We start from the raw sequence: 14,326 nt of genomic DNA on the forward strand, positions 1-14,326 counted from the left end.
GGAATAACCATGAAGATGTAAAATATGACATCAAAAACACAAAATGGGGGGGAGGGGAGTAAAAAAATTTAGATCTTTTAGAATGTATTTGAACTTAAGTGACTACCAGTTTAAAACAAATAGATATAGTTATAGGTCAACATCTATGAACCCCATGGTAACCACAAATCAAAAACCACAAAAACTAGAAAGAAAGGAACACAAGCATACCACTAAAGAAAATCATTAAACCACAAAGGGTTTAAATTTGTTTAAACCACAAATCATTAAACCAAAAAGAAAAGGAACAGAAAACTACAAAACAACCAGGAAACAAGTAACAAATGGCAATAAGAACATACCTATCAATAATTACTTTAATTGTCAGTGGACTAGATGCTCCAATCAAAAGATATAAAGTGGCTGATTGGATTAAAAGAAAGCAAAACCCATCTATATGCTACTTACAAGAGAACCACTTCAGGACTGAAGACACACATGGACTGAAAGTGAGGGGATGGAAAAAATATTTCCTGCAAATGGAAACAAGAAAGCAGGGTTAGCAATACTCATACCAGACAAAATAGACAGTAAACAAAGTCTATATAACAAAAGACAAAGAAGGGCATTATATAATGATAAAGGGATCAATATAAGAAAAGTATACTATGCTTGTTAACATATATGCACCTTATACAGGAGCACCTAAATACATAAAGCAAATATTAACAGACATAAAGAGTGAAATTGATAATAATACAATAATAGTAGAGGACTTTAACACCCCACTTACCTCAACGAACAGATGATCCAGACAGAAAATCAATAAGGAAACAGTGGTCTTAAATGGCACAATAGACCAGTTGGGCTTAAGAGATATCTATCAGACATTTCATCCAAAAAGAGCAGATTACACATTATTGTCAAGTGCACATGGAATGTTCTCCAGTATAGATCACATTCTAGGCCACAAAACAAGACTCAACACATTTAAGAGGATAGAAATTATATCAAGCATTTTTTCTAACCACAATAGTATGAAACCAAAAATAAATTACAGGTAGAAAATAGGAAAAACACAAACACGTGGAGACTAAACAACACGCTAATAAAAACCCAGTGGGTCAGTGAAGAAATCAGAAAATACCTCAAGACAAATGACAATAAACACGCAAGTTTCCAAAATCTATGGTACACAGCAAAAGCAGTTCTGAAAGGGAAGTTTATAGTAATAAAGGCCTACCTCAGGAAACAAGAAAAATCTCAAATAAACAACCTAACCTAACACCTTAAAGGAATTAGAAAGAGAAGAACAAAGCTCCCCCAAAAGAAATAAAGATCAGAGGGGAAATAAAGACCAAAAAAAAGAAAAAATCAATGAAACCAAAAACTGGTTTTTTGAAAAGATAACAAATTGATAAGTCTTTAGCCAGACTCATCAAGAAAAAACAAGAGGACCCAAATAAACCCAAATAAAGATAAAAAATAAAAGAGGAGAAATTACAACTGACATCACAGAGATACCAAAAAAAAATAAGAGAATACTACAAATAGTTCTGGCCAACAAATAGGATAATCAAGAAGAAAAGGATAAATTTCTAGAAGCATACATTCCAAGACTGAATCAGGAGGAACAGACTAATCACTAGTAGTGAAACTGAATTAGTAATCAAAAAACTCTCAGCAAACAAAAGACCAGGACCAGATAGCTTCACAGGGGAATTCTACCAAACAGATAAAGAAAAGCTAATAGCTATACTTCTCAAACTCTTTCAAAAAATTGAAGAGGAGGGAACACTTCCAAATTCATTCTAAAAGACCACCATGACCCTGATAACAAAACCAGACAAAGACATTATAAAAAAAGAAAAGTACAGGCCTATATCTCTGGTGAATATAGGTTTAAAATTCCTCAACAAAATATTAGCAAACTGAATTCAACAATATATAAAAAGGATCATACACCATGATCAAGTGGGTTTATTTGAGGGATGCAAGGATGGTTCAATATCCGCAAATCAATCAATATGATATACCACGTGAACAAAAGGAGGGATAAAAATCACATGATCATCTCAATAGACCCAGAAAAAGCATTTTACAAAATTCAACATTCATTCATGATAAAAACTCTCATCAAAGTTGGTATAGAAGAAACATATCTCAACATAGTAAAGGCCATTTAAGACAAACCCACAGGTAACATCATACTCAATGGTGAAAAGCTCAAAGCTTTTCCTCTAAAATCACTAACAAAACAAGGATTCCCGCTCTCACTACTTCTATTCAACTTAGTATTGGAAGTCCTAGCCACAGCAATCAGACAAGAAAAAAAAAAAAGGCATCCAAATTGGAAGGGAAGAAGTAAAACTTTCAATATTTGCAGATGACATGATATTCCATAAAGAAAACCCTAAATTCTCCACCAAAATATTATTAGAATTAATAAATGAATTCAGTAAACTTGTAGGATAAAGGATTAATTTACAGAAATCTGTTGCATTTCTATACACTAATAATGAACTATCAGAAAGAGAAAGCAAGAAAACAATCCCATTTAAAATTGCGTCAAAAAGAATAAAATACTTAGGAATAAACTTAACCAAGGAGGTGAAAGACCTATACTCTAAAAACTATAAAACATTGATGAAGGAAATTGAAGAAGATTCAATGAAATGGAAAGACATCCTATTTTCATGGATTGGAAGAATTAATATTGTTAAATGTCTGTATACCCAAAGCAATGTACAGATTTAATACAATCCCTATCAAAATACCCATGACATTTTTCACAGTACTAGAACAAATAATCCTAATAAAATCACAGAAGACCCTGAATAGCCAAAGCAATCTTGAGAAAAAAGAACAAAGTTAGAGGTATCATCCTCCCAGACTTCATATTATACTACAAAGCTACAGTAATCAAAACAGCATGGTACTGGCACAAAACAGACACATAGATCAATGGAACAGAATAGAGAGCTCAGAAATAAACCCACGCACCGATGGTCAATTAATCTATGACAAAGGAGGCAAGAATATACAATGGAGAGAAGACAGAATCTTCAATAAATGATATTAGGAAAACAGGACAGCTACATGCAAAAGAATGAAATTAGAATATTTTCTCACACCATATAAAAATAAATTCAAAATGGATTAAAAACCTAAATCTAAAATCTGATACCATGAAACTTTTAGAAGAAAATATAGGCAGAACACTGTTTGACATAAATTGTAGCAATATGTTTTTGGATCTGTCTCCTTAGACAAATGAAACAAAAGCAAAAATAAACAAATGGGCCCTAATTAAACTTAAAAGCTTTAACCCAGCAATGGCAACCATCAAGAAAATGAAAAGACAACCTACTGAATGGGAGATAATATTTGCTAACAGTATGACCAATAAGGGGTTAATATCCAAAATATATAAGCAGCTCATACAACTCAATACCAAAAAATTACAAACAACCCAATTGAAAAATGGGCAAAAGACCTGAATAGACACTTTTCCAAAGAAAACATACAGATTGCTGATAGGAACGTGAAAAGAAAAGATGTTCAACTTCACTAGTCATCAGGGAAATGTAAATCAAAACCACAATGAGATGTCATTTCACATCTGTTAGAATGCCTATCAGCAAAAAGACCACAAATAACAAATGTTGGTGAGGAGGTGGCAAAAAGGGAACACTAGTACACTGTTGGTAGGAGTGTAAATTGGTGCAGGCACTATAGAAAACAGTATGGTGGTTCCTCAAAGAACTAAAAATAGAACTACCATATGACCCAGCAATTCCACTCCTGGGTATGTACCCAAAGTAATTGAAAACAGTATTTCAAAAAGATACATGCACTCCAATGTTCATTGCAGCATTATTTACAATAGCCAAGGTATGGAAGCAACCTAAGTGTCCATTAACAGACGAATGCATAAAGATGATGTGGTATATATATATATATATATATATACACATATACATACAATGGAATACTACTCAGCCATAAAAAGAATGAAACTTTGCCATTTGCAACAACATGGATGGACCTGGAGGCTATTATACTTAGTGAAATAAGACAGAGAAAGACAAATATTGTATGTTATCTGTTAAATGTGGAATCTAAAAAATAAAGCAAATGAATAACAAAACAGAAATAGACTCATGGAGACAGAGAGCAAACTTTTGGTTACCAGTGGAGAGAAGGAAGTGGGGAGGGGCAATACAGGGGTAGGAGGTTAAGAGGTACAAAGTACCATGCATAAAATAAACAAGTTATGAGGGTATATTGTACAACACAGGGAATATAGCCAATTTTTAAAAACTTTAAGTGGAGTATCATCTACAAAATATTGTATCACTATGTTGTACACCTGAAACATATAATATTCTAAATCAACTATATTTCAATTAAAACAAATTAAACAATTTGTGCAGACCAGATTCCACAGATGTAAAATAAAGTTGACTAACATTTTTCAGAGTATTGACAGCAATATAAAATGATCTTTCAATAGGAAATATCAGAGAACTATTTCAATATCTCAAATATTACCTATTTCTTTTTTTTCAAATATTACCTATTTCAGAAAAATCTAATTTCATAGTATTTTAATAAGGAACAATGTGACAAAAAGGGTTCTATGATAATACCAAATTAGGAAAGAATGGATTAATCAGTTCAGTAATTTCTTTCTGGGGGAACTTCTTAGTGAGTTTAATATGCTTGTAATCATTATGAATCTGCAATCATGACTCTTTTTCAATGTGGCATGTTTGAGGAATTCTCCTTCACCTAATGTTGTTTTGGAGGTGCTTGAGGACAGGATGATAAATAGATTTTATCTATATGTTGCCTCAGTTGATTATGAGTGGTTGCCTGGAGCAGTGTGTTGAGAAGGATTCTGAAGCCCAGTTGGATTCAACAAGAAAAATTATGTTATTTCTTTAGCCATGTCTGCCATGCATGTGAAGAGGATGGTGGCATAAATACCATGTCCTGCCATACCTCCTCTAGATATCTTAGAAGAATAGTTCTTCTTTGTCCCATTTCTTCTTATATAACTGTAAATTAGCTTCTCATATTTACTATGCTGAACTAAGTAATGATTTGTAAATATAATTTCCTTCTACCTATTTGAAATTTCCTAAGGTTTTCAAAATTCATTTCACTATGGTCTTTAAAAGTTTGTAATGTATTTCTTTCCCAGATAGATAGGTTATATACTTCAGCAACTGAGATGGAAATAAACACCAAAAGTATAGGCAACAAAAGACAAAACAGACAAATGGAAATGCATCAAACTTAAAACCTTCTGTGCATCGAAGGAAACAACAGTGAAATGGCAACATACAGAATGAGAGAAATATTTACAAATCATGTATCTGATAAGGGGTTAATATCCAAAGTATAAAGAATTTCTACAACTCTCAATAGCAAAAATATCCTGATTGAAAAATGGGTAATGGACTTGACATTTCTTCAAAGCAGATATGCAAATAGCCAACAAGCATATGAAAAGATGCACAACATCACAAACAATTAAAGAAATGCAAATGAAAACCACAATGATAAATCAACTATACTCTAATAAAATTAAAAAAAAACACGCAATGAGATATCACCTCACACCCATTAGGATGACCACTATAAAAAACAAAACAAAATAACGAGTGTTATTTGGATGTGGAGAAATCAGAACTCTTGTGTATTGTTGGTAGGGATGTAAAATGGTGCAGCCACTATGGAAAACAGCATAGCAGTTCTTCAAAAAGTTAAACAGAACTACCGTATATGATCCAGCAATCCCACTTCTGGGTATGTATTCAAAAGAATTAAAAGCAGGATCTTGCAGAGATATTTGTATACCCATGTTCATAAAAGCATTATTCACAATAGCCAAGAGGTAGAAGCAAATGTCTATTGATGGATGAACGAATAAAAATGTGGTATATACATATAATGGAATATTATTCAGCCTTAAAAGGAAGAAATCCTAGCATATGCTACAACGTAGATGAACCTTGGAGACATTATGCTGAGTGAAATAAGCCAGTCACAAAAAGACAGATACTGTACGACTCCACTTATATGAGATCTGGAGCAGTTGAACTTATAGAAACCGAGAGTAGAATTGTGGTTATCAGGGGCTGGGAGGAGGGGGAAGTAGGGAGTTGTTCAATGGGTATAGTCTCAGTTTTGAAGGTGAAAAAGTTCTAGAGATCTATTGGACAACAATGTGAATATAGTTAATCCTACAGAACTGTACACTTAAAAATGGTTAAGACAATAAATTGTATTGTGTGTTTTACAATTTAAAAAATATTTAAAAGAAAAGAAAAGAAAAATAGTGGTGCATTGCGTTTAGGACAGGGTTAGGGGAAGGTAGAAAGACCCTGAGAGTCCTACAGCAAATCAAGAGGTTTACCAAAACGCAGGTTAAGAGCAACAGTCTGGGCCGCTCAGGTCTGGATCCAACTCCACAGCTTACAAGCTGGGAAACATTGTTGAGTTATTTAACTCTGAGCCTCAGTTTCCTCATGTGTAATATGGGGCAATACCAGCATTTATCTTCAGGGTTCTTAGGTGGCTTAAATTAATACATGTAAAAGGTTTAGGAACTGTGCCTGCCGTTTTAAGAATTTAATAAAAGTTAGATTTTATTCTTATTCCCTCAGAATGTCAGCAACTTAAGGGAATGCAGCCTGTAGCATCGGACAGATGGTTGTTCCAAGAATAAACGTCTTCTATATATAACAAAAGCATAGAAGAATGCTAAACACATCAACACCATTCCTCAAAGACGCAGTTGTAACATAAGTGTGATTAACTGACTTAAGTGATCTATTTGTAGTCTGATAAATTTAAAAGTTTATTGAAGAAGAAATGTTGAGATCAGAAAAGGCTACTATTCTCGCTACTTTATGAATTTATAAATTCATAGAAATACATATTTTTATTTTTAAAACTTTTCAGTGAAAAGGAATGAAAAAGTGTGGCACAGGAAAAACTTCCTTCCACTCTCTTAGGTTTTGCTACTGGGCCTAAGAATTAAACTGACAAAGACAGGTTAACAGAAGAAAAGCATTCAAATTGCTTTAATTTTTTGTGTGTGCATGAGATCTCTTTAGAAGGAAAATGAAGACCTGATGAAGCTATTAGGCCCAAAAGCTTATATCCATTTTTACACGAGGAAGGATAAATTGTGGGGATGTGATAAGACAAAGGAGCTTGGGCTAGGGGCAGTAAATTGTGGGACAGTGACTAGGAACTAAACGGGGGAAACTGATGGAAGATTGGTGTTATTTTACGAGGTGTGTTTGTACAGGTCCATTACAACATCGATTTCCAGTTTCTGGTGAAAGAATGTTCTTCTCTTCCTGGTACAGGGAAGGCATCTTTCTTTGGGGAAATTTCATGTCCTGCTTTTAGGTAGAAAGGGGGAGTCACAGAGCCCTTCCTGTACCTGCTGTTCTCAAGTGCCTTCAGTTTAAAATAATCTGCCAAAGCAGCATGTTTTGGAAAGTCATGTTCTGAACCCTTCAGAAGAAAAGGTGATATACTATCTATTACATTTAATTAATTTAAGCGGTTTGGTACTGGTGAAAGAATAGACAGATTAACTCAATAGCACGGAAGTCTCTCCCCTCCCTACCTTCCACTACCTGCATCTCCACCACCACCTCTTTTCCAAATAGGTTCCAGAATAGTATATAACAACTAAATTGATGGTAAAGGTAACATTTCAAAATGGTGGGAAAAGGAAGGACTAGTCACTGAATGGTTGTGGGGCAAGTGGCTAATATTTTGGAAAGAATAAGTAAACTTCTGTATGGTTAACAATTAAAATAAACTTCAGCTAGATCGAAGCCTTTAGGGTGACACTATAAAAGCACATGACACCGAGGAGGAAATACAGGTGTGTGTTTATTCGATCTTGGGGTGGAAAAGTTTTTCTTTTTGAGCATAAAAGCAAACAAGATTAAAAAAAAGGAAATATCGACATATTTAACCAGGTAAAAATTAACTCTGGAAAGAACACTGTATACAAACTTTATGGGAATTGGGCAATGTTGATCCGTAATTACACTTCAATAAAGTCATTCTAAACAAAATAGTAAACATTTGTGTAGAAGGATGTTAACTGACATATTATCCATAATAGTAAAACTTTCCAAACATCCTAAATGTTCCATAGGAGGGGAATATTTTAAATAAATTGTTGGCTCCCTGTTCTATACCCATTCTGGATAAGTCAGGAAGTGGCAATAGAAACATATTTAGAAATATAACTACAAATACCATAGTCAGTGAAAAAAAAGTTTCAGTGGTTGATCTAGAGAATGAGAATTAACAATAAGTTGCCCCCTCTATTTTTTTTTGGTACTTTTATGCCTTTCAATACTGACTTTTAACTGATATACATCTGTTACTTTCCTACAAAAAATATAAGAATAATACAATTGTATAAATAGCAGGATTCTAACTTCAAAAAAAATCATCAGAATATAAAGGCCTAGAAAAAAGAAATATTCAAGTATCAATTGTGGTTTTTCACTAGGTAGTAAAATTATAGTTGATTTTTATTTTCTTAGCACTGTTCTATATTTCATTTTTTTCATTTTCACCATTGCACATTTTTTTATTGAAGTAGAATTGATTTACAGTGTTGTGTTAGTTTCTGCTGTACAGCAAAATGATTCAGTTATATATATATATATATATATATATTCTTTTTTATATTCTTTTCCATTATGGTTTATCACAGGATATTGAATATAGTTCCCTGAGCTATATAGTAGGACCTTGTTGTTTATCCATTCTATATATAATAGTTTGAATCTGCTAACCCCAAACTCCCAGTCCATCCCTCCTCCACCCACCCTCCCCCTTGGCAACCACAAGTCTGTTCTCTATGTTTGTGAGCCTGTTTCTGTTTTGTACACAGGTTCATTTGTGTCATATTTTAGATTCCACATATAAGTGATATGGTATTTGTCTTTCTTTTTCTGACTTACTTCACTTAGTATGGTAATCTCTAGGTCCATCCATGTTGCTACAAATGGCATTATTTCATTCTTTTCATGGCTGAGTAATATTCCATTGTATATATGTACCACATCTTCTTTATCCATTCATCTGTTGATGGACATTTTGGTTGTTTCCATGTCTTGGCTATTGTGAATAGTGCTGCTACGAACATAGGGGTGCATGTAACTTTTTGAATTATAGTTTTGTCTGGATATATGCCCAGGAGTGGGATTGCTGAATCATACTGCAACTCTATTTTTAGTTTTTTGAGATACCTCCATACTGTTTTCCACAATGCCTGCATCAACTTCCCAGTTCCCACCAACAGTGTAGGAGGGTTCCCCTAACAACCAGCAATTGTTATTTGTAGACTTTTTAATAATGGCCATTCTGACCGTGTGAGGTGGTACCTCATTGTAGTTTTGATTTGCATTTCTCTAATAATCAGTGATGTTGAGCATGTTTTCATATGCCTGTGGTCCATCTGTATGTATTCTTCGGAGAAATGTCTATTTAGGTCTTCTGCCCATTTTTCCATTGGGTTGTTTTTTTGTTGCTGAGTTGTACGAACTGTTTGTATATTTTGGAAATTAAGCCCATGTCGGTCATATCATTTGCAAATATTTTCTCCCAGTCCATAGGTTGTCTTTTCGTTTTGTTTATTGTTTCCTTTGCTGTGCAAAAGCTTGTAAGTTTGATTTAGGTCCCATTTGTTTATTTTTGCTTTTATTTCTATTGCCTTGGGAGACTGACCTAAGAAAACATTGCTATGACTTATGTCAGAGAATGTTTTGCCTATGTTCTCTTCTAGGAGTTTTATGTTGTCATGTCTTATATTTAAGTCTTTAAGTCATTTTGAGCTTATTTTTGTGTATGGTGTGAGGGTGTATTCTAACTTCATTGATTTACATGCAGCTGTCCAACCTTCCCCACACCACTTGCTGAAGAGACCTTTTCTCCATTGTATATTCTTGCCTCCTTTGTCAAAGATTAATTGACCATAGGTGTGTGGGTTTATTTCTTTGCTCTCTATTCTGTTCCATTGATCCATATGTCTGTTTTTGTGCCAATAACACACTGTTTTGATTTGTATTGTACTGTAGTTTTGTATTATTTGATTAATGATTTGTACTGTAGCTTTGTATTATTATCTGAAGTCTGGGAGGGTTATGCCTCCTGCTTTGTTCTTTTTCCTTAGGATTGCTTTGGTAATTCTGGGTCTTTTATGGTTCCATATAAATTTTAGGATTATTTCTTCTAGTTCTGTGAAAATTGTCATGGGTAAATTGATAAGGATTACATTAAATTTGTAGATTGCTTTGGGTAGTATGGCCATTTTAACAATGTTAATTCTTCCAATCCAAGAGCATGGGATATCTTTCCATTTCTTTGAATTATCTTTAACTTCCTTTATTAATGTTTTATAGGTCTCAACATATAAGTCTTTTACCTCCTTGGTCAGGTTTATTCCTAAGTATTTTATTTTTTTGGATGTGATTTTAAAAGGAATTATTTTTTTTACATTCCCTTTCTGATATTTCATTGTTAGTGTAAAGAAATGCAACCAATTTCTGTACGTTAATCTTGTACTCATTACTTTGCTGAATTTGTTTATCAGTTCTAGAATTTTTTGTGGGGAGCTTTTAGAGTTTTCTATATATAGTAATGTTATCTGCATATAATGACAATTTTACCTCTTCCCTTCCAATTTGGATAACTTTTATTCCTTTTTCTTGTCTGATTGCTGTGGCTAGGACTTCCAATACTATGTTGAAGAGAAGTGGTGAGAGTGGGCATCTTTGTTTTGTTCCAGATTTTAGCAGGAAGGCTTTCAGCTTTTCATCATTGAGTACTATATTGGCTGTTAGTTTGTCATAAATAGTTTTTATTATGTTGATATATGTTCTTTCTATACCCACTTTGGGTAAGAGGTTTTTATCATGAATGGATGTTGAATTTTATCAAATGCTTTTTCTGCATCTCTTGAGATGATCATGTGGTTTTTGTCTTTTCTTTTGTTGATGTGGTGTATCACATTGATTGATTTGCATATGTTGAACCATCCTTGTGATCCTGGGATGAATCCAACTTGGTCGTGATCTATGAGCTTTTTCATGTGTTGTTGGATTTGGTTTGCAAATATTTTGTTGAGAATTTTTGCATGTGTATTCATCAGATGTTGGCCTGTAATTTTCTTTTTTGATAGTGTGTTTTTGTCTTGTTTTGGTATCAGGGTGATGGTGGCTTCATAGAATGTCTTTGGGAGTGTTCCCTCTTCAATCTTTTGGAAGAGTTTGAGACAGGTAAGTATAAATTCTTCTTTGTATATTTGGTAGAATTCACCTGTGAAGCTATCTGGTCCTGGACTTTTGTTTGTAGGGAGTTTTTAAAAAAATTATAGATTCTATTTCACTTCTAGTGATCAGTCTGTTCAAATTATCAGTTTCTTCTTGCTTCAGTTTTGGTGGGCTGTATGTTTCCAGGAACTTGTCCATTTCTTCTAGGTTGTCAAATTTGTTAGCATATAATTCTTCTTTTTTTTTTTTTATATTTCTGTGGTATCAGTTGTTATTTCTCCTTTTTCATTTCTTATTTTGTTTATTTGGGTCTTCTCTCTTTTCTTCTTGGTGAGCCTGCCCAGAGGTTTGTCAATTTTGTTTACCCTTTCAAAGAACCAACTCTTGGTTTTATTGATTTTTTCTACTTTTTAAAATCTCTGTTCTATTTATTTCCTCTCTGATCTTTATTATTTCCTTCCTTCTGCTGATTTTAGGTTTCATTTGTTGTTCTTTTTCTAATTCTTTTAGGTAGTAGGTCAGGTTATTTATTTGTGATTTTGTTTTTTGAGGAAGGCCTGTATCGCTATGAACTTCCCTTTCAGAACTGCTTTTGCTCCATCCCATAGATTTTGTATGGTTGTGTTTTCATTGTCATTTGTTTTAAGGTGTCTTTTAATTTCCTCTTTGATTTCATTGTTGACCCACTGGTTTTTTAGTAGCATGTTGTTTAGTCTCCATGTAATCATTTTTTTCTCATTTCTTTTTCTGTGGTTTATTTCTAGTTTTATGCAATTGTGGTCTGAAAAGATACTTGAAATAATGTCTATACTCTTAAATTTGTTGAGGCTTGTTTTGTGCCCTGGTATGTGGTCAGTTCTAGAGAATGTTCCATGTGCACTCGAACAGAATGTGTATTCTGTGGTTTTTTTGTATGTAATGTCCTGAAAATATCAATTAAGTCTAACTGTTCTATTGTATCGTTTAGGATCTCTGCTGCCTCATTGATTTTCTGTCTAAAAGATCATTGGTGTGAGTGAGGTGTTAATGTTTCCTACTGTTATCATCACATTCCTTTCAAGTTCATCACATTCTGTTATCATCACATTCCTTTCAAGTTCTCCCTTTATGTCTGTTAGTATTTGATTTATGTATTTGGGTGCTCCTCTATTGGGTGCTTCTATGTTGATGAGTGTAATATCCTCTTCTTATATTTATCCTTTTATCATTATATAGTGTCCTTATTTATCTTTCTTTATGGCCTTTGTTTTAATGTCTATTTTGTCTGATATGAGTATTGCAACCCTGCTTTCTCGTCATTTCTGTTTATGTGAAATAGCTTTTTCCATCCCCTCACTTTCAATCTATGTGTGTCCTTTGCCCTAAAGTGGGTCTATTGTAGGCAGCATATTGTAGGCTCTTGTTTTTTAATCCAATCTGCCACTTTGTCTTTTGACTGGAGCATTTATTCCATTGACATTTAAGGTAATTATTGATAGATATGTATTCATTGCCATTTTAAACCTTGTTTTCCAGTTGATTCTGTATTTCTTCTTTATTCCTTTCTTTTCCTTTTTTTCTTTTTGTGGTTTGATGAGTTCCTTTTATATTATGCTTGTGTTCTCTTCTTTTTGGCTATTGTGAATCTATTGTATGTTTTTGATTTGTGGTTATCCTGTTTTTCAAGTATGTTAACCCCTTCCTGTATTTACTTGCTTTAGACTGATATTCATACAGGCTCAAAAACATTCTAGAAGAAAAAAACCCTACATTTTCTTACTCTCCTCCTCCATATTTTATTATTTTGATGTCCTCTTTTACATCTTCATGTTTATCCTTTTGCTGTTCATTGTGGTTATTATTACCTCACAAAAAATTTTTTTGATTTTTTAAATCTGTATACTGTCTTATTTAAGTGATTTACTTTCCAATTGTGATTTTCTCTTTCCTATAGCTTCTTGCCTCTTTTCTATTTAAAGAAGACCTTTCAATACTTCTTTTAGGATAGGTTTAGTATTGCTGTATCCTTTTAGTTTTTGTTTATCTGAGAAATTCTTTATCTCTACTTCTATTCTAAATGATAATCTTGCTGCGTAGAGTATACTAGGTTGCAAATTTTTCCCTTTCAGGACTTTGAATATATCTTGCCACTCCCTTCTGGCCTGCAACGTTTCTGTAGAGAAATCAGCTGATAGCCTTATGGGGGTTCCCTTGTAATTCTTTGTTTTTCTCTTGCTGCCTCTAGAATCCTATCTTTAACTTTTGCTGTTTTTATTATAATATGTCTTGGTATAGGTCTGTTTGGGTTCATCTTGCTTGGGATCTTCTGTGCTTCCTGTACCTGGATATCTGTTTTCCTTTTTAGGTCTGGGAAGTTTTCAGTCATAATTTCTTCAAATACATTTTTGGTCCCCTTTTCTCTTTCTTCTCCTGGAATTCCTATTATGCACAGATTGGCACACTTTATATTATCCCATAGGTCTCTTACATTGCTTTCATTTTTCTGTTCATTTGGCTTTCTGTCTGCTGTTCTGGTTGGGTGATTTCTATTATTCTATCTTCCAGATCACTTATTTGCTCTGCATTGTTCAATCTGCTATTCATTGCCTTTAGCTCAGCTTTTATCTTAGCAAATTAGTTTTCTAATTTTTCTTGGATCCTCTTATAGTTTCTAGTTCCTTTTTATAGTAATCTGCATTTCTATCAGTAGCCTTTCTTAGTTCCTTCAGTATTTTCATTCTCTCATTTTTGAACTTGGTATCTGTCAGACGGAAGAGGTCTGTTTCATTGTTTGTTCTTCCAGGGGAGTTCTTTTGATCTTTTAACTGGGAGCGGTTCCTTTGCTTCCTCATTTCACTTATATTTCTCTTACTCTGTGAGTTTAGGAGAAACGATTATCTACTGTGGTCTTGGAGGGCTATTTCTATGTGGGTGTCCCTGTGTAGCCTGCGTGGGTTTAATATTTTTAGTGCAAGGGCTGTTTTTAGTATGAATGCCTGCCACCTCTTTCCTCAGTGTGTCCTAGCCATTATCCCCTTGAT

General features: G+C 33.7%; 1 protein-coding gene across 2 annotated transcripts in view; it reads right to left on the minus strand.

The window, feature by feature from the left end:
- Positions 1 to 338: 338 nt before the first annotated feature.
- Positions 339 to 14,326, minus strand: part of BMAL2 (basic helix-loop-helix ARNT like 2) — a 109,138-nt gene continuing 95,150 nt past the window's right edge. For both annotated transcript variants that reach the window (XR_012324484.1, XM_073788922.1), the window contains one exon: positions 339 to 512. Coding sequence is in view for 1 of the 2 variants with exons in the window: in XM_073788922.1 (XP_073645023.1) it covers positions 460 to 512 (53 nt within the window). In the remaining variant the exon portion in view is untranslated. The remainder of the gene's footprint in view (positions 513 to 14,326) is intronic.

The sequence above is a fragment of the Tursiops truncatus genome, chromosome 11 (genome assembly GCF_011762595.2).
Source record: "Tursiops truncatus isolate mTurTru1 chromosome 11, mTurTru1.mat.Y, whole genome shotgun sequence".
Taxonomy (NCBI): domain Eukaryota; kingdom Metazoa; phylum Chordata; class Mammalia; order Artiodactyla; family Delphinidae; genus Tursiops; species Tursiops truncatus.